This window comes from Hetaerina americana, unplaced genomic scaffold (assembly GCF_022747635.1).
Source record: "Hetaerina americana unplaced genomic scaffold, ioHetAmer1.1.p SCAF_1, whole genome shotgun sequence".
Lineage (NCBI taxonomy): Eukaryota > Metazoa > Arthropoda > Insecta > Odonata > Calopterygidae > Hetaerina > Hetaerina americana.
This window is the reverse complement of record NW_027286069.1, coordinates 72,008,919-72,031,262: the sequence shown is the minus strand read 5'-3', so window position 1 is coordinate 72,031,262 and position 22,344 is coordinate 72,008,919. Positions and strand designations below refer to the sequence as shown.

General features: G+C 34.3%; 2 protein-coding genes across 5 annotated transcripts in view; both read right to left on the bottom strand.

The window, feature by feature from the left end:
• The window catches only part of Helz (Helicase with zinc finger), a 73,112-nt gene extending 53,694 nt beyond the window's left edge, over positions 1 to 19,418 (bottom strand). For both annotated transcript variants that reach the window (XM_071591277.1, XM_071591278.1), the window contains exons 1-4: positions 19,319 to 19,418; positions 9,103 to 9,432; positions 6,794 to 7,056; positions 1,187 to 1,638 (exon numbers count right to left, since the gene is read on the bottom strand). In XM_071591277.1, coding sequence (XP_071447378.1) covers positions 1,187 to 1,638; positions 6,794 to 7,056; positions 9,103 to 9,352 — 965 coding nt within the window. In that variant the 5' untranslated portion in view covers positions 9,353 to 9,432; positions 19,319 to 19,418. The remainder of the gene's footprint in view (positions 1 to 1,186; positions 1,639 to 6,793; positions 7,057 to 9,102; positions 9,433 to 19,318) is intronic.
• A 214-nt stretch (positions 19,419 to 19,632) lies between these two features.
• Positions 19,633 to 22,344, bottom strand: part of Tmep (Transmembrane endosomal protein) — a 151,507-nt gene continuing 148,795 nt past the window's right edge. For 2 of the 3 annotated variants that reach the window (XM_071591272.1, XM_071591275.1), the window contains one exon: positions 19,633 to 21,089. The gene's annotated coding sequence lies outside the window, so the exon portion shown is untranslated. Of the gene's footprint in view, positions 21,090 to 21,427; positions 21,512 to 22,344 lie in introns of those variants that run through there. The other variant, XM_071591273.1, reaches the window with a different exon arrangement.

The following is a 22,344-nucleotide window of genomic DNA, read 5'->3' as shown; positions in this document are numbered from 1 at the left end:
TAGGCCAAAAATTCGCACACAAGTAACTATGTGTGAGCACGGGCGTTGTCATGGTGCAAAAGCTAATTTTTGTTCTTCCACAAATCCAGGCATTTGTGCTGGATTGCTTCGCACAAATTACCCATAACTTGCAAGTAATGTTCCTAATTTACCATTCTACCCTGTGGCAAGAACTCATAATATTTTTAGTATAACGCCCCTGCAATCGAAGAAACTGTAAGCAAAATTTTCACATTTGACCGAACTTCGCACGCCTTTTTCGGTCTTGGCTCGTGCTGCAGCTTCCATTGGGATGATTGAGCTTTAGTTTCCACGTCATAACCATAACCCCACGATTCGTCACCAGTTATGACCCTCCAGAGCAATTTGGGTCATCCCAAAAAGAGGCCAACACCTCATTAGCAATGTTAATGGGTTGCTGTTTTGGGCCGAAATTGACCGATTTCGGGACGAATTACAAGGCGACCCAAATCATGCCCAAATCGTTGGTAAAAATCGAATGGCACAAGCCAATCGGTATGTTTAGATTCTCAGCAACTTCTCTAATGGTGATTCGACGATTGGCCAACACTATTTTCTTCACTTCATCAATGTTTTTGTCTGTTGTTGACGCACTCGGGCATCTGGCACGAGCTACCTTCCCACTAGGCTTGAACTTTACAAATCTTTTCAAGGGTAACTATAATTTACATCAGAATGTATAACACATGAATAACTCTTCTAGGAAGAGGTTTAGCTTACGCCAACAGCATCAAAAGCATAACTGATATGTTTTATGTAACAAAATTAAAATTTTCCATAGTATTGATGATCCATTGATTTCACAGCCTGGCTTTTGATGTTATTAGAAGATTTAAAGATTTTTTGCAGAAGAATGGTATCCCTATGGTAGCACTAAATCAGGATTTTGCTGCAATAAGAGAGGACACATTTCGGTTGACTTAGAGCACAAAAATATTAATGGTATTCTTAAGCTCGACAGTCCACGAGACACTATCTTTTCAAATCTCTCTAGTAACTCACCCAGTTCTCTAAGAAAAGTATAATATGTATTGTAAAACATTCCAAATCATACTGTTTGCAAAACATGCAAGAGAAACTGTGGTTCCCTGATAATTCCATACACTACCATTTGTCACAATTACAAAACAGAATTTGCAATCATAAATACTGGAAATACTCTCACCTGAGCGATATTCCTCTTGGTGGAGGTCGATACTGCCACTCTTGACCCTCATCTGATGCCACCGACCTTTGATGTGCTTCCCCACGGCAGTGTCTCGCCAACGCAGGCTGGTCCTCGAAGGACATTCGACAATAAGGGCAGCCAAAGGACCGTCTTTCATTTTGATCACCACCACTATTCTTGTGCCTCTCACCACTCTGTCCACTTTCCCTCTCCTCCTCACCCCCACTCCCATCATCCCCATCCCTGTGAAAACCATTCACTGTTGGCTGAGAAACACTGTTCCCTTCACCATTGTTATTACTCTGATTCATGCTGACACGTGTAATTCCCTCTGTCGGGGGAGTTCTTCGAGCACCAGAGGTTAAAACTACAGGGGCAGCAACACGTTGTGGATGTTGATTCCTGGTGGTACGGTTCCACGCAGCACTGGCAGCCGCAGATGCTTTCACCTGTTGAAGAATAATGAATCCAAAACTTAGGCTATAACCAGTAAAATCTTGACCAGCAAGAGTGCAGAATCCTGAAAAATTCCACATTGCTACATTAAGTTCCCTGCACTATCTATAGGGATTTCATAATAACTTATTAGCTAGCAAATTTTAAAGATGCAGAATTCTCATCCCTGGATTTACAAGAGCCCGAAGATGTCTTGCAACAGTGTATGGATGGCATAGTGGATTTTGTCACGTCATAACTGTAGTCATATATCTGGCACAAAATTACTACTATCTGTAGCTGATAAACACGACGATAATAAAAGCAAAAATGTAAAATGTTTAAGATTTCAATTTGAATCAGTTTACAAGCAATGATGGTGCCAAGGTTTGTCTGAAATGAAGGACTGTGGAAATGGAACAAGGCATGAACCACCTTATGAAATGGTAGGCTGAGATGGTAGAAAATACTGGAACTTGATCATTTTTACTGATGCAATTTTATAATTATGATTTTTGGAACATGTTCAACCATTCAGCATATTGAATAACTAATGTGGAAAGCAATAGGTAGGCCTTGCTATTAAAAATGTACATGTTAGGCATACGGCAATACAGTAGAATCTTGCACAATGAGCAAAATTTGTTCCGGAATCTTTCTCGTAAAGGGAAACACATATTAAGCAACACAGGATTCCACATATAAATTAATTTAAAATGCGATATTGCATCCCATGACAAAAAAATTATGCACAAGGTTTATTCAAAGAAAATATATCTACATTGCTTAAGATTTAGAACCATCATCATCATCTTTGCTTCTAATGTGGAATTAACCAACCAGGAACACAAATTCGATTTGTAAAAACAGAAAAGAATCATAATATTTATTTTATTATTAATCATACACAATTCTAATTCCTTTTTTGGTAGAAAGTTGCCGGCAGACATTATTTTTGCTGATGCTTCAAAATTTTTCGTAAATGCAACAAAGAATTATCATGAAATAAATTTGTAGCATGTATAACCTTATTTGGGTGAGGCTTCTCAATGTAGATGGAACAGTTTCTCATGCTTTTTCATGACCTCAACATCACATTCAGCCTGCTCTTTTGCATTTGACACTTCTTGAAGGCTCACAGTGATTCAGAATGGTAAACAAGCAGGATTTTAATTTTCAAACTGTTGCTTCTGTTGGCACAAAATAGCAGCATGAGAGGGTCTTTCATTGGCTTGTAACCAGGCTATGCAATATCCTTGGCTGTTACATGTATATAAGTTTCACTCCAGCATCTTCTTTAGAGACCCATTTCATCACAATTTGAAACCTGTTGCAGCAGCTAACCCTCTGAATCTACAGTTTCTTGAAGTCACCAATGAAGTTTTCTGATTCTTTTGAGTTGGAGCTCACAGCTTCATTGTGCCTCACAATGTTGTGGATGCTGCTTCTTCTCTTAAACATATCAAACCACCAATGGCTTCCATTAAATACTTCTTTTTTGGTTTCTGATGATCCAGGCATCTCCTTAACCTTTTGCACTCTGATGTTGAGTGTGACTCGACACGGTAAGCAATGGCAGCAGCTCGCATGTCGAGCCACACTCGACACGGAGTTTCACCGCAAGGGGAATTGGGATTTTTGTCTATTTTTCCAATAACTTTTCTTGTAATCATCTGCATGAAAGGAAAAGGAAACTTAAAGCTTAATTAAGAGCATGGCTTGTTTTATAAATGAATAGTATCGACCCATGATGTCGTCGTCGACATAAATGCCGTCTCCCAAAGGATGCCACCACCTACGCAGATGTTTTTTGTAATCTATTTACTGTGTTGTAAGTTCTTTTTCATTTGTATTGTTTGCTTTTTATTATTTGGAAGTCAGCTAAATGTAAAGCAATGTCTTTTAGAGATTATCGGTGACTGAAAAAAGATCGCAAGAATGTAAAGTTACCTCAGTCAGCTGATCCTTAGTTCATTGCTTTCTAGTTTTGACTCTTTCGTTTCCTTTTCTTCCTAGTGTCCGCTGTCTCATCAAACATTCTTCCTGCTCTTTTCCTATCTATTGCATAGTCAGGAATCTTGAGTAGGAGGGTCCAAGATATGATCTATTATATTCATAGTAAAACACGAACCTTAGGCCTTTTCCTGGAGTCGTACTTTTTTGAGGTTGCATCATCCTCCTGTGATAAAAAAACCTTCTTTATCTTAGTCTCCGAGGTTTACTTACGTTTCTAGAAGCATAACGCAGGTGTTTTCCCTAATGACAGAGGGTTCTCTTACAACAGATGCTTTCCCTTTGAACGAATGCTTTGCCAGCTAGTAGTTGCTCATTCTGAACGATTTTCCCCTTCTCACGATGGATAAGTATTCCAAAGAACTAGAAAGCAGCTGTTTCATGAGGTGGGATGAGATGAACTCTAAAATGGTGGCGTAAATTGTTTTTCTGGGGGCTTCAGGTCAGTGTTGTAAATTCATTTATATGGTATAAAGAATGCCAACAAAGAAAAAATGAAAAACCGATCTCGCATGTGAAATTTGTTAGGAAACTAGTACACAATCTCTTTGGAGAATTCCGAGATGGTACACAAACGTCCAGGGTTAGATTACCATCCACAAACATAGAGCAACATTTAGATGGTAAACTCCATATATTCACACCTGACCCTAACAAAAAACATAAAGATTTTGCGGTTTGCTCTAACCAAAAAATCAAAGGAGGAAGAAGAGAGACGATATATATCTGTGAGACGTGAGAATGTAAACCAGGTCTTCATGTTGGTGAATGCTTCCAAAAATATCATACCATGAAAAATTATAGTTTAAATTATGCTTTATCAATAAAGCTATCAAAATAATGTCAAAAAATCCAAATAAATAAGTTTGTATGAAAAGAAACTCCAGTTTTTCATTCTAGTGCCACGCTTAGCTAATTTGGGGTATTTAAAAAATTGAATCCCGAGTAGACTAAGGCAATCGAGAAAAAAGCACCCGAGTGCAAAGGGTTAAAGAGGTGAAAATCATTTTCACCCTTACACAAATGCCATTTTCCTTAAAAGGATTGCAATGCAATTGCTTTTTGTTTACCCATAGGAAAAGCAATCTTTCAATTTCATGGAGAATATATAGTCATTGAGTAGATATTCTCGTCACTCCCTTTGAAGCATCCATCACCACCTTTACCTTGTCCTTGATCTGGAGAACAATCAAAAAAATCAATGTCAACATAATGATTTCATGGGTAAACTAGACCAGTCATGCTTTCATTACACTCTCGCTTTTCAATGATTTTTCTTTTCATTTCTATGGTTATTTTTATTCTCTTATGGCTGAATCTTGCAGCTTTTTATTTGGGGACATTTTTAAACTATGAACAAAATATTATTACACTTTGCATAAAAATAACAAACAATACGTCTGAACAGAAATGAGTTAACATGTTGGATCGTTAGCAACACTAAGATGCTAGCGGAATGAGTGCTAAGCACAAACTGAAATATCAGGCATGCAATCAATCCACGTTGCCCCTTACCTCGTCACTTGGGGTGAAAAAGTCACTAATTAAGTGAGGAATTTTATAAAACAATAATCTTCTTATCATACTAATTATTCACCACGCAGGGTACTTAGTGTGTTACTGTATCAGGATTCCAGTGTATTTATGGAAAAGAATGATATTGTGCAACTCTAGTTCATCTACATAGTATTAATTTGAGTTTGGTGTAGTTGGAATCTCTTACCACATAAAAAAAAGTTTTTGGACTTACTTACATTGCCATCACACAAAGCTCTAAAAATCAGAAAAGATGATGGGTGGGACATGGATGGTTTCCATTATTATTACATATTTATTAGCCCAGATATTTGTAGTTTATACACAAATACAGGGCACATCAACGTAAGCAATAGCAGAATAACACACAAATGCAATAAATGGCAAATATAATAGAGACATTAAATAAAAACATCAGAATTGGCACTTAAGAACTGTGGTACAAATGAAGAAATTTACTAACGGTTCGCCATGAAGAAACTTCAATAACTTTTACTGAGGGATTGATACATTTTTCATTCTTTATCTCAAGTGGTAATTAGAGAGAAGAAAATAGGTAACTGGGTGGAAGGTCATATGCAGAAAAAAGGGCAGAGAATAGGGTAGGAGTGACAAAGACCAAATGCTTCGTACCATTCAGATGCAGGGACTGTAAAATCTAATAAGAAGCATTTCCTTTCCAGGGACTCTTGAATCAATGTAACAAAAAAGTCATCAAAAGTAAAATTTGAAAATGGAGGAAGCAAATGGCTTTATTTTGTCTCAAATTATGGAGACCTAACAAAATTCCTACAGCTTTATATTTCCTAAATAACTACTGATATCTACTTTGTATGCATGCTGTGCACAAAATACTACTATTTAGAATGACCTCATAATTGACGAAAGACTAACCGAAAAGATAGCCATTACCAATATTGGTTAAAATATTCTTTCTTAGGGCATCAAGAGTTTTGATTCAACAATCGAATAAAATTTATCTAATTACTTCTAGCATCAGATTTGAAAGCTGCATTGCATAGGAACATTACAATGATATCTCACCATGCATGTTTTCCAAGAATGAAAAATACTATTTCAAAAATGCCTTTCCTTAAGAATTGTGGTTTCTAAGCAAATTTTAACCTTATTTCCTGGGATTCCAACACAACTAGAATTAGCTCAGTACACAATGAATCTAGGCATTCTTAAGTGACTACAGTTCGACTAAATTCAAATTATTGTAGTAGGAAGTTAGAATTTGCGTTGAAGTCCATGCTTGATAAGACTGAACAATGAACACAGCTTTAAGACCGCATAGCAATACCCAGCCAAGGAGGCTAATTCAAATTTGCTCACTGCAACACATTATGCACTTCTTTTCAGAAAAATACCTTACCACTTGCTAACACACATATTGAAAGGTTCTGTTTCTCTTTCCCCTCTAAAGAGGTCAAACTGACTTCACTGTAAAAGATATTGAGTACTGATTACCACTTAACATGTCCTTCCTGAATAAATCTGGGTGAATGACAGAGGAGGTCACATAGTTACAAGCACCTTTGGCATAAAGAAAAACAACTGAAATAAAAAGAAAACAATGGAAGTTTAGTCCACCCAAATGCAATGCATCTCACAAACCTTCGATGGAGCCACTGCCCCTTTAGGAGCAATTGTAGTGGTGCCCAGCATTGCTCTCAGTCTTTCAAGCACTCTCCCGGCTTCGCCCTCCTCTTCCCCATCCTCACCACTCCCTCCTCCACTAGCCACCCACTCCTGTGCAGCTGCCTCAGCCTCTGCATAGCGCCTCAGAGACAAGAGGGAGTGCACGAGCCTCCTCCGCGCCCTTGTACATATACGGTCATCACTCTCTACAGATTCACTCCCTCGACTATCCAGCTGGCCTGAAATGGATGCAAAATGAATGAGTGCAATGGGGAAGAGTTAATTGGGAGCATATGCTAATACAGTGCCCTAAAATAGATAGAATGGAGTCTTGTGGTTAAAAAAATTAAAAATTATCTGGGGAATTTTGTTCCATGTCTTCCAGACTTTCCAAACAACACACTTTTTCTAAGGATTTCACCATGACCTCAATTGATTACAGGAAGAATTTTTCACAGTTTGATGCAAATTTCATGATATATAACCTGGAGAAGAGCATAAGAATTCAATCCTTGACATATCTGCATTTAATTCATAATGAGCTGCAGTACTGCATACATCTTTGGGCTAAGTACAAGAGTAATAAGTTGATAACCAGTCATTTGATTTGGTGGGCATAATATTCACTGCAAGCATGCAAAAGGATGCCATTAGTAAACAGTACTTAAAGAGTTAATTCAATACCACTGCTGGAGGGTTATCACTGAAGAACTGTCATTCCCTTACACATTACAATATGTTTAAAGTCCATGCAGGAAATACTGACAGGGTCTAGATGATTCTGGGAAAACTATTTAATATAGATCACATGAAATGTTCACAATCCTATGAAAATACCTTATTTTAATATGGTAAATGGCATCTGCGGCATCTCTCGCAGTTTCTTTGGAATTTATTTTAATACTGTATTGCCCTCATAAAACTCGCATATTGCCCACATAAAATCATCAAATGTAAATACATTTGCAAAAATAATTTCATGTACACAATAATTACCATACATGGACATACATTACACTTAGAAACCATTATCTTGCAAAGCAAAAGTATTTTCATCATATGAGTTTAACATTTCCTCATTACCACACATTTCAAAGTGCACTAACAAGAAGATGAGTAATGAAGTTACATAAACACACTCAAGATGTGCTATAATGATATGCATTATTTAATACACAAGCATAAACTGGTAAAAATTCTTTGCATTTTAATAATTCTTTGTCACAAGAGCTTCAACATTCTCCGGTTTTTCACCAAATCATGACTTTTAGCATGTAATATAATATTAAATATCGTAAATACATATTTCCAATAGATGCTTATACATTTAAACGTTACTAAATATTTTAAAATTCTTAATGGCCAAGCACATGGTGTTACTAAAAACTATTATCAATTATTAAATTTAATATCAATTTAATGATTTCATATATATATATATATACACACATATAAAACCATAAACACAGTAATCAACCATAAGGTTGGTTTGATAGGTGATGATAGAGTTCACCCAGTACTAAGCCTTAAGATGTGTGAAATTCAAAAATCAGGGTAGGGGGGCCAGTTCCTTTCCATGTGTCGGTTATGGTTTATCAGGAAAATCTGGTACCCAAAAAATCATATAGCTTGGGTGGAGCTGCAGGTGCCCAGGGAGGCTTGCCCGGGAATTGAACCCAGGCCCCCGGTCAGTATTCCAACTCTCTACCCCTTATATATACACATATATATATATATATATATATATATATATATATATATATATATATATATGTATATATACATATAATAAATATATATATATAAACGTGTAAAAGATTGAATTTATAAATTAAATCAACATAAGAATTAATTTAAATTATAATACCCCAAGAGAAACATGCATGCTACATGCAAATAAAGGTTTAGTGCAACTGAATGTGTCTGAAGGAATTTTATGCTACAGCAGCACAGGATCAAACTATATGTACTAAAATATCAATTTTTGTATGTAATCTGATGCCACACTAAGGACTTTTACAGTGCTTTCCATTTCACATAAAACCTTACGCATAAAAAAAAGACTATGCTTAAGAAACATGGTACCATCCATACTCCTAACAATATAGCATTCAGAAAGAGAAATGGAACAACACATTCTCTGGGTCATCAAAACACAAGCCCACATTTTGTTCAGGAATTCAACCCAGATTATTTTTAAAACACTTACAATAACAAATACTTTTAATAATCAACTCCCTGAAATAATAGGACATTTCTACAAATAAACCACTTTTTCCTCTTACCTCCCCCGAATGCCCTCTGCCTTAATCTAAGTGGTGCACTCCCTTCCAAACGCAGAAGCCTCCTACAATCTGAGACGACTAGCTCATGCCTCCCTAATCCAAGGCAACATTCTGATCGAGCTAGGAGAAGCCGGGCTGTCTCAGAGGGAATGGTGCCTCCTTTGGGCAGAGATGTTAAACACTGATTCAGTAATTCCAGTGCCCTGGAATATTCTCTGCGACCAATTAGGTCGTGAGCCTGTGCCTCCATTGTTGGCACAAGCCGTGTGTTGGTTGATGTAAGACCAGCTTGGATAGCAGCAAACAATGACTTGATAATTCATCGGTACCCTGTTAGGTGAAATTCATGTTGCATTACTATTTCAATATTTTATGTAATTAGAACAATAAAAATGGAAATTTGACAATTTAATTATGTGCTCTTTCCAAATTTGTCTACATCCACTAATTCTACTAATCGCTACATTGCATGAATGTGAAAGGCCCTTCAATTATAGCCACAATCTGCAACAAGCTGGCCCTAATTTTTGCCAACACATCAAGTATGAATGCAAATACCAATACATAAAAATGTTGATTTGATAGAAAGAAAAATTCCTGGTATTTTACATTCTAAAGGTCTCAATTTTATACCTTACCAAAACCTAAGGTATTGCCCTTAAACTAATCATGTAAATTAATGATACACAATTAAATGTAATTTACATTAACAATTATTGCATTAATGGAGAATCACTTAGTATTTTTTTTACACACTAATGTACTCCATGTACCAACAGTACAAGAATGCAACCACTGAAGACGTAGTTTGTTTTACTAGCTGTCGATCCAAGAGAGAAGTTTATTAGGGTCAACAGAAATAACATTTCTGTTTTTAATATATATGAAGCATCAATCTTTCAACTTATTCCCAGAAAATTCTGTTAAAGGTAAAATATAAGCAAGATTAAGCTGTCTGCACTGCAAATAACTTCAGGATATCCATACATACAAGGGTACACATACAATGAATTTAAAGTAAACATAAATTTTAAGTAGTAGATATTGAAGTTCCATACGTTCATTTTTTTACTCTAGCTTGTTCCTTTGAAGCCCCCAAAATTTCAGATTATCTTGATACTAATTAACCCATAAATGCAAACTAATATTAATTTGGAAAATCCAAACACTCAATATAAAGGAATAGCCAATCTCATATTTTTATGGATTCATCTACATACAGCATGAAATTCTTTGGTATTACAATGTTATGTCCAAATAGTGATGAGGAATAATTTTGAGGTGCACCAACAATTTTTCTAATAAGAAAATAAACTTGTCTAATAATCACAATGCAGTCGTTCATGAATTTCTAAGTCAAAATTTCAGTTTCAGGGCAAATTATCAATAAGTGTAAATTTTATAATCTAATGTACTTATTACTCTAAACCACCAATGCTCAACCTAAGTACCTTGCTGCAAGATATTTTATCACAGTAAGAGAATTATATGATTCAAATTATAGTAACATACATTAGAATTGGTTCCAAGACAATAGGAAAAATACAACATTGTTGTGCCATAGAATTTGAGCAATCAGCTAATGTGAAATAAAAAAAGTTTCCAACTGCTGCCTAAGAAGATTATAACAAACACCACAATAGCACAATCTTAATAAACAGGTTTTTAAAAATTGAATATTGAAATATATGTATTATGAATACAAAACTATTCACCCAACAATTATTTCTGAATTTTTAAAAATTTAGCTGGTTTTGGAAAACTTGACTAAAAAAATGAATAATTTCTTAGCAATTCAACGAATTTTCATGACCATCAAACCTCTCTAAGGCCAAAGTTTACTTTCCCAAAAATAGGGCTCATTAAATTTTACTCCCATGATGGAATGTTAAATAATGACCCAAATGCTATGAATTCACAATTAACAACAGGACATACAATGGTGCGTTAGAAATGGATAACATGTTTGTCAAGTAAAATACACATAAAGAAAATGCATTATCAATTGTATAAAGGAGACTGGAATATTCCATGCCTACTCTTACCAATTACCTAAATACACCACTGCTTATATAGTGAAATTTATCCGCACCCTCAAGAAGAGATTTTCCATGCATTGAAAAATGGTATGTAATTATGAGCATGAGCAAATATCACATGACCTTTTGGTTGTGTTTAATAAATATTTCTTTGGGAGCAAGCACTATTATTTACACAAGCTTTCTCAATATTTCTAGTGCTCAATGACTTCTGATAATTTGCATTAATTACATTAAGGTAGATGACAGGGAATCCACTCCACCAAATTATTTTAATGGAAAGGACCTAAGAGCTTTAAAAATGTCAAATTTCTGACATGTTCCCAAATTACAATGGATAGGGTGCCCAGAAATGATGTTTTTGAAAAAATTAAATTGGTCAAAATTATCATTTTCAATATTTTTTAGATTTTTTTTCCATTTCCCTTCCCTACATTAATTTTCCATTCCAAATATAAGATATAGGTAAACCATACTATAAAACAACATGCTCAGTGCATATAGGCGATCGTTATAAAGAAATGCAATCTTAAAATATATTAGAAAAACAATGGAAATCTGGAAATCAGATGATCGAGGAAGCACGTAAAATGGGAACTGATAAAACATATAAAAACAGTAGGGGAAATCAAGCAAATGAAGGCAATGGAGCTTTGGTAACATATCTTGCAGATTCAAGAAGTGAACACATGGGTCTACGAGTGACTGACTTTTTGAGAGGTTACACCTCACCTACTACATCCTAGTTGGTCCCTGCAAAGTCCTGCAGTTCTATGGCCAAATAGAACTTAGGTAAAGCCTTGTGTCCCAAAGATATTAGAAAATGATTATACAGAAGCATAATTACTTTTTAAATTTAATATCGTAATAAGAGACTAATAAAAATAAATATTTCAAAATAACACAACAATTGATCTTGAAATTACAAAGACGATGCCCTCTTCTAGTCTAATTAACATTTATTTAACTGCATTGAGTTATATGGTGGGCATAATATGCTCATGAGTAAAACAAATGTAGTTCTGAAAAAACTTGACAGCTAACACAACGGTAAATTTTCACGGTTATCCAAGCCAATGGATGAATGACAAAGCATAAATAATCAAAATACACAGCTAACTGAAATACAAGTAAAATATGGTTATGATACACTATGAAACACTCCTTCATTCTGTTTTATTATTTCAAGTTTTTTTTAGCATTTTTTCCATTTTTCCGCCATTTTCATAAGAGTGAAATTATAATTTACAATAACACAGAACTATGGTCACGTAAATAGCACAATGTATTTTCCTCTTAAAGCTAAACCAATCACGTAGTGAGGAAAAAGAATGACTGAAGAAGAGCGAATATTAACAAAGGATTGCTGATATGGGTCATATTCATCATAAGATACTTAATAAAATAATGCAGGGTAGATAGTTATTAATAATGTATAAAAACAAATGATAGCCAAAAGATAAACAATGAAAAGGGATGACTGATACGGATTCATATTCACCATACGATACTGATTAAAAAAATACATCACAGTTAATGACTAATTTTTTGCATAGTAAAACTATGTATTTGCTCACTTTAAAGGGGATTATGGAATTCTCAGGGCTAGTGCATTAGAGTAAACAATATGGGAAAGCAAGGATAACACAAAAATGTTTACATTAAAACATTAAATACTATTGTCACTTTTTGATTTTGTGAAATGAGAAACTTTTGACGAAGCCCAGATATTTCAAACTTGTATTTTTTTAAAAGTATATCAAAATTTCAAAGCAACAAACTATCTTCATGACTGTAATTCATTAAAATTTCAAGGTGCTGGGAATAGAATAGCACAAAGAATCTGCAAAACAGTTATTCCAGAATTAACTGCATTATATACAAGTAAATTATTATTATTATAAGGTAATCTACCGGTTAAGGTAGGTTTTTGGATGGACACAACTGCCATATAAATATTTTGTGACTCAAAACAAAACACAATCCAGCAACCTACTTTACATCAGGTCCCTCTTCATCTCTTGAGTACTTCCTTCCTCCCTTCAGCCCATCCAACATCCCTATCCTGTTCCTTTGCTTTCCTCATTTGCCTAACATTCTCCCCTCTATCACAGTCTTCAGCATCCCACTGCCGATCATTATGCCCTTCATCCATTTTTCCTGCCTCCATACGATTTCTCCCAACAAACCCCTCTCTTTGGCCACCATACCAAGCACTTCCTCATTTGTTTTCTTCTCTGTCCATTTCACCTTCTCCATTCTTCTCCGCACCCACATTTCAAAAGCCTCCAATCTACATCTATCTTCCTGCTTCAATGGCCACGTTTCCACGCCATACATAGCTATGCTCCATATCAAAGTTTTTACGAGTCTTTTCTTAATATCCTTACTCAACGTCCCTGTCATCAACTCCCTCCTACTTGTGAAAGCCTCTTTGCCTAGTGCAATTCTTCTCCTTACGTCCCTACTACTTTGACTGTGTTGGTCCAAAATACTTCCGAGATACATAAACTGTTCTACCTGCTCTAGTTTTCGCCCTCCTATTTTAATGTTAAGCTTAGCCTTTTTCTTTCTAGAAAATCTCATAACCATTGTTTTATTCATATTGATTCTCATCCCATACCTGTCGCACTGAATTTCCAATTCACTCAGCAATGCTTGCAACCCCTTGGCTGACTGACAAACTAAAGCTTGGTCATGAGCAAACCTAACTGATTTCAAGAAACCCCGCCGACTTTCATTCCTACCTCCAGTTCTTCCCATGCCTCTTAAATCATTTCCTCTGCATACAGGTTGAACAGCAACGATGATAATGGGCAACCCTGCCTTACACCTCTTACTAACACTGCCCATCCGGACTCCCCGTTCCCCACTTGCACCTGAGCAGTCTGCGACATATACAGGTTGCGGATTAGCCTCCTATCCCTCCAATCTATTCCTATTTTCTTTAATATACTCATTAGTTTTTCCCAATTCACTCTATCAAATGGTTTTTCGAAATCAAAGACGAAACAGTCAAATACCTCCTGGTTGTATTCTATATTCCTCTTGATTAATAATCTCATTATTGCAATGGCATGATGCATACCTCTCCCCTTCCTAAATCCAAACTGATCATCCCCTAAGTAATCATTTGCCCTACTCTCTATCCTTTGTCTATGATCCTGAGAACAACTTTAGCTGTGTGGGATATCAAACTTATTGTCCTGTAGTCCTCACATGATGTAGCCTTTACCTTTTTCGGAATAGGAACTGACACTGATCTCAGAAAGCCATCCGGCCAGATTACTTCCTCATAGATAATTATAATTATCTAAATATAATGAAGTCAAAACAGGTAGTACTGACCAAATGGGGTAAAAATAGCATTCAGTATTGAACATTAACCCATGGAGGTGGAACCTTCACATATAAGACATTGGTGATTTTATTAACCTAAATTTTGGAAAAAAGTACGCCTTATATGCTGTCACATGCAGTATACCTGAGGCAGATTGGAAAATAAGAACTATATAAATCTTATAAATCCCATTATAAACAGAGTAAAAAATTCACCCTTTAATTTTTTCATACACACCATTAACTGACAATGACTTCACAAGTCAAAAACAATTTTTTTCAGACTTGGAAGTTGAGCACCGATTGCGGTTAATTGACGAAGAAAATATTCTGCAGAAAATAGAAAGATGATATGTTTGCTCTATTACAGTAACAGTATTATAACCCCATCAATTTATTCAACTGCACATATAAAAACATTCTTTTAAGAAAAACAATTTTTATAAGAGTGGAATCATAGATTTACAAGAACACAGAACTATAATCAAGCAGCAGAATATGTTTTCCTTAGAAAGCCAAACCAATCACATGATCAGGAAAAAACAATGCATTTTTGTGAAAGACTTATGTTTTCTTAAATGTTGCTCACACCAACATGAAACAATGAGACCTTCTTGATAGAAAATTTTAATCAGCAGAAGTAGCAGCGATACCAAATTTAAAATCAGACACTTAATTTTGTATATATCTATTTCTTGAAGGATAAATTAAAAATACCTAACACTTAACAAAAGACATACCACATGACTCACAACAATTTCTAGTGTCACTAGGACTGAGGTCAGAATATTTTATTCCGGCTCTTAAAAGTAGTTAATGAATAATTAAATTTTGATATCATCATCATTGATCAAAATTCAAGTCAGTGTGCATATGGAGCAAGATAAATGAATGAAACATTTTTATAAAATAAAATGAAAATTAAGCCCTTATACTACAGCCAAGTCAAGCAAACATGAACTGGGTTTTGAAAATAATTGTAAAAGAAATGACGGTTTATTATGCACCAAATCAATTTTACAATAAAAGTGCATTTTCCTTTAGTTTTTGAAGTTAACATGCCGAAAAACGTTTTGAAGTCACAATAAAGTAATTTGATAATACACATAAATGGTCAAAAAATATACTCTTAACAAATGGAGTAATTTATTACATAAAAAAACCATAAACACGGTATTCAACTGGAAGGTCGGTTTGGTAGGTGATGGTAGAGTTAACCCAGTACTAAGCCTGATGGCATGTGAAATTCACACATCAGGGTAGTTCCTTTCCCAGTGCCAATTATGGTTTCCCAGGAAGACCTATTCCTCGGTAAGCTCAGTTGAAACAAGATGTAGTGAAGTCTAATTTGAGGCATAGCCATCAAATGATAAATTAGATAATAGATTCACTAGACGCATATTTGTAAACAATGTAGTCAAAATAACAATCACCAATCACTGAAGGATTCACCTATTAATTTCTACACCCCATTAAAGAAATTGACATGGTGTAGCCACATAATTTTTCCAATTATAGCAGTTTTCATCCTTCAATAATAATTGGAAATGCCAGATAAATAGTGCGCAAATGCCTGAGCAGTCAGCATAAAAATAGCCAAGACATTAGGAAAAATATAAAAAAATACTTTCAACTAAAAACTAACCAAAATATTGCATATTATAGAACTTTCATTATTTAAGTAAAAATTGAAAACAATATATTAACAGCAGGTAGTACACCGCCACCCTGTGCTTCCACTAGAGGTTATGTTTACAAAATACATTGAAATAATTATAACATTTTAAAATGGCAAAAACCTCACACAAAATTTGAAATGTACTCATTATTATTACAGTAAATATTTTCATTCATAGCTAATGAATTCTAATATTGTTGGTAGGAATTACCATTATCATTATTTCACTAATGTTAAAAGTTGCCAAATCCTAAGTCAAAATATACTGATGAATAAAATAGGATATAAAATTGAAGAGCAAACCTTACTCTGCAATCTATAACTTAAAGTGAGCCAAAAGATTCTGCAACTTTTCTTCTGATAGTTCAATAGCTTTAACCTTGTCACTGATATCTACCAAAGATTTAATAAGGACAACCATGTGGTAGAATAAATAGAGAGCCAACATAACTGTGGTATCTCTCCTTAGATGCCTTTATATTTCGCATAGGTGTCTTTATTACTGTAGACACACATCTGACATCAAGGAAATAAAAACTTATTCCATAATTTAATTATTAAAATATAACAAACTATGAGTAAAACAAAAGCATTACTTTATGTCATCTTGCATTACTAGTAAAACCAACATATTTTTTGGGCCAATAATGGGGACTTCATTGGTAGTCTACTCCCACCAATTATATAAATATGGTTCAGGTGCAAAGGAAAACTATTTCAGCTGAAGCATTACTTTGCAGCTGTGGAGCAATATAAACAACTTGATGAGATTTAAAACTATTTGTTGAGTTTATAATTTTTCAATGGCCAAAAGTTTTTTTTCAATCAATAACTCTAATCTAATGATTTCTTACCACTCAAATGGAAGCAACTGATTTGAAATAATTAACTCCCAGTCTAACAGTGCAATCTATGTTTGCTCCACACCTTAAGAACACAACTTCCTATCCAGCACTGAAGATATTCCCATGATAAATAAATAGTGATTTGACATTGGTGCACTATTATTAGTTGCTCCTTCCCTCACCAAAGTTTCATAAGCCTAACATAGAAACATGAATGAAATGAGTGGTGACCATTATACTCATTAGTACTTAAATTTTAACAGAAATGGCTCAACAATATTTATTTGGTAACTTTATCAGCAAGTACTCGCTCAAATTTTCAAACACTTCCCATCACTATTTAGATATATTATGTACTGAATACAAGCAAGGCAATTGTCATATGAATAAAGTTTACAAAAGTGATCATGTATTCATATGAAACAAATTTTCAGACTGATAATTTATTCAAGCACTTTCAGTGAAAAAGATGCGGGACATGAAATATCCAGACAACACAAATGCACATACACACAACAATCTACATAAGCCATTACTTAAAAACGACTGAATAACTTTTACCATCCTCTTAAATTTCTATGCTTTCATTTTTTGAAAATAAGAAAACATCACGAATAAAAATTACAAAAACGTGAGAGCCTTGTTTTAAAATTAATGGACTCCCATTATTTTGCTATAAAGCCACCATCATATAACATTCTGGGCATCACTTTCACCCTCTATGTAGCATTTCTTTCTGCCTAAATGCAACGTATTATTGGTCAGATAAATGCCAGCGGTTATACATGTATTAATTCAGAAAGAAATTATGTTCTCAGGTTACCGTGAAAATATAATATAGAGTTAATTGATGAAAAAATATTCACGCGAATTGAAAATCTCCATGAAACTACAAACAAATGTTCGCATTTTCATTTATTGACACCATTAATTCAACAATATTGCCATTAAAAACATACTATCACTAGTAGCAAAGAAAATAAAAATCAATTTTAGATGTTTCATATATCATAACAATTTTCCTCACATGATAAATAAATCGACAGTTTCATAAAATTGGATAGTTATATCTTATCGTGCTTTACATTATGGACACTAAGTAAAACAAAGCATTGAAAAACTCGTGCATCTTATGTTTTGCAGTGATAATAGGCTAAGAGACTTCTTTAGCATTCCTCTGCCACACTGTCGACGAATGCTAAAAACTGTCCACATCATGACCAAGGAAGTGCATTAATAATAAAAGCGTCTCAAAGAATAAAACTACATGCTTATAAATTCGTGGATGCATTAAAGCAGTGGCCATGGAAAACAAGAAAACACATTCGCAAGGTTCAAGGATATGAATAAAATACATGAGTGCGGATATGTGAATAACAAATTACAACAAAAACTAACATGCGTAATAATATTGCTTCCAAAAAGCTGAACACACGAGAAAAATATCGTTAAACGTTGACCAAAAAGTAAAATAGCGACATTGGCGTTCATTTAAGTCCCATAAAAGTTTTTCACGAATCAGCACAAGAGAAATGCTTAGCCAGTAATATATTTAGATCCATTAAAACAACTTCCTAACTTTTAATGAATTATTATTCGCCCGTTAATTATATTTATATTGTAAATTCAAAACATACAAAATAATGCTCGACTTTGTTTCAAAATTTTCTACATAGAAACTGCTTTTCACCAATTATATCTTTCATGTTAAAAAATGCCATATTAAGAACTATACCGATGCAAAATCTACACGCAACGTCAGACTAGAGAAAACAGCAACTAATAAATGAACAAGTGTAAAAATGTACATACATTATCGTGCCTTAACTTCATTAAATCACTAGGTACCTCATTAGTTTCAATATAGTCACCAATTATACGACAAAGATATTTACCAGTTTACCGTTTCACTTTGCATTAGAAAGTCACAGAACAATACCCCATGGCTGTTAAGAACCACTGAAGAAGGAACTTCAGCATTTAAACAAAGCTACACTGAATTTTTGCAATGCACCATGGAAAACTTCAAACCCGTTATTCGACCATAACCAGGATAAGTTATACGGCTTAAAAGTCGATTTCCAGTCATCGCCTAGAGTATTAATTGCTAACCGAAAACAAATAAAGCAAAACAAAAGATCAAGAAGTCAAATAGTTATTAACGATAATAACAGCCTCTACAAAATATTTCCTAACAGGTCGCCATTTTCATGCTATCGTAAATAATGTAATGTATTGAATTGTCACACATGCTAAGCTAAACATTCACGGTTATCTCCCATTTAAAAAATTGCACTTGAAAATATATGAAATACCTTTATTATAATGAACAAGCGCTGAGCTCTTTTTCCTTCGAAAATTCTCTCGTTTCTTCAGATAAGCGCAAATATTTTACTCACCCACACTTCTTGCGAGGTCAGGCGCTCCCTTTCACTTGTTTATTCTGAAGCACGATGTGCGGGAAAAACGCTTGGGTTGAGGTTTGAATGTTACTAAGAATGATAAGTTAATATTTATTTTCACCGAGGTAGGGGCGAAGTTATCGTTATGTTCCAAGAAAATCCTGTTTCTACAATTATAGCAACTCAAGGCATTCTCTGTTACCGTTAAAATGAAGTCGTACACAGAGTAACACTCGTTACTGTTTCGATATATTTCACAAAAGAACATTACACTTTTTACAGTAAAATTCGTTCATTCAGCATTTCACCTCTCATACTTTGTACAAAATAAACTATTTACCCATTTGGACACTTGTAAATGTTAAATCAAGGAATTCATACAATTAATTTGTTTTTACGTAGTACTATGTTATACAACCCATAAATGCTAGGAATCACATGATGGGGTTTCTTCGTGCATTCAGTTGTATCATTTTGGTAACCTTCAGTCAAAATTGTCACTAAAAAAGATTAACGGTGCCACATAAGATAATTGAGAGTTGTGGTCCATTATTGGCAATGCATTTAACTTTGCAACCAATCATTTCCCCAGGTTAACTTCAAATACCGATTTTTGACTGAAAAATTGTTCTCGAGGCTTTTAACTTACACAGGAAATTTTAATAAGCCATTGCTTAAATAATATTTTATCATCAGTTTTACAAATACTAAACCATACACACTTATAATTTTTTAAGCACAAAGCAATTACCGTAAGCTACTATTCCAGTGGCAAGCAATTACGGTGACTCGTATCTAATTACAATCAATCTCAATTCTTTCTAATCATCGACATGCAATAATAACGTCAAATCATTACCACTGGCACCTGTCATAGAGGCACTTTTATATTCCACATTCTCCCAAAAGCATGATCAGGCTTTGACATTGATTCATTTTGTATGCTAATTGACACTTCTCCAGTTCTGCTCTTATTAATGATTTCCCATTAACACCATAAATTTGGTCATGCAAGTGGCAATGCATCGCATTTAAGTGCAGCATGTTAATATATCTTCTCAATAAAATAATATTCTTAAGCTGCTTCAGTCAGTATCATTTGTAGAATATTGATAAGATAATCCAAACTTTTATAATTAATTTTAAAACAGTCACAGACACTAAATATAACAGTAATCACAAAATCTGTCTGCCTAGCTGCAAGCAGACAACAAACACAGAGTCTTGTGTTCACAAAATCACATATTCACAATCAAATTAACATCATAGAATAAAATATCTTCACTTTTGGCAGGGCCCACATTTCTTTCTAGATCAACAATCACATCCAACAAGTATCAACGTGTTCAGTCACATATAAGTTAAACATCTATTTACACAAAATTCCTGATCCACTCAGCCAAACCATTAAAAATATATGTATCCATTCATCCAAAGAAAACAGTGCATCATCTGTCTAGTATTGGCTACAAAGTTATTTTTTCCAAAGCATTCACAAAATTAAAAGAGATGGGGTGGACGAAGCTTTTTTCTTTTGCTGCAAAATTTCTTTAAGAAAGAGAATGTCCAAAAATAATTGCAAGAGATTGCAATCCATCTTCAGTGATGTACTTTCACATGTAATTCATTTAGAGCCATAGTAGTGGCTTCATCATAATAGGTGAATCCTGTATCTTGCAATAGCCTATAAAGAAATGAAAAACAATGGAAACTGTAGGAATATAATTAAAAAGGTATCTAATCAGTCATTCAAAGAGAAGAAATCTTTGCAAGAGTTACACACAAATTTGGTATTCAGTATTATATAGATTAGTAAGTGTGTACAGTAAATATACGCCAATGTTAAGCATCATATACAGAGTAAGATAGTCAGTATACTTCGAATGGATGCCTCCTTAGTTCATTGTTGAGGACTTTCACAAACTTACAGGGTGCCACAGACATTGCCGACCCCTGAAAATTTTAAGTTATTTTAAAACTATTAAAAATCTCTTTTTTCCCAATAACAGTTTGCTGTCATATCCTTTAGTGAAACACATCTCACTGATCCTGGAACCATGTCTTACACAGCAACTTGTTCATTGTGGTGATACTGAAGGAATGAACCTGGGAAGAAACACTTGCATTTTGGTTTCTTTAAGCAGCAAACATGGAAATTAAACGTCTATAATTGAACAGTTTATGAATTGATGTATAAAGTTTACTTGTGAATGTTAAATACTACAGAATTCATGGTATCTTGAGAGCACTTTACCAATTTTGGTACTGTGCTCATTTGGTAATATTTTGCAAGAGAAGAAAATTATCTCCTGATTTTTAATTGTTTCATGAACCAAGAATGTCAACCAAATTGCTCTTAACATGAGCATTGGTAGACTAGACCCGGCATCTCCTACATTAGCACAGAACGTCACTAATCAAATATCTTTCTCATATTGTGGTTTTATGAGGTCATTTTTTCAATCATATGTGAAAGCATATTTTGCTGCACAAACATAAATTAAGGATATCATCTCTGTAAGTTTTTCTTCTGCTCACATCATTATAATGTTATTTCAACCTTGATTTTCAATAGCATCAGTTGCAAAAGCTAATTTTATAGCAATGTTAGACTTTTATAATGCCCCTTTACCTATCATGAGCCAACTTGTGTAACAGAAAATTCAAAATCATCAATTGGTAGCATTGTAAAAACTTTGAAAAGCCCTTTATCCCTGATAACTATAAAAACAGTAAGTTTTATTTTATCTGACCACTACCCTTTACTTGCAACTTCGCTGCTTAAACTATTTCACAATCCATCATACAAACAAGCAGGTCTTCTCCAATAAAATTATTCCACAATCGCAAAAAGTCCAATACCTGAAAATTGGGAAAATATGAATAATGCATACAGCTATTAAGAGTGCTTGAAGGAATTCTATAACATGTTTCTACAC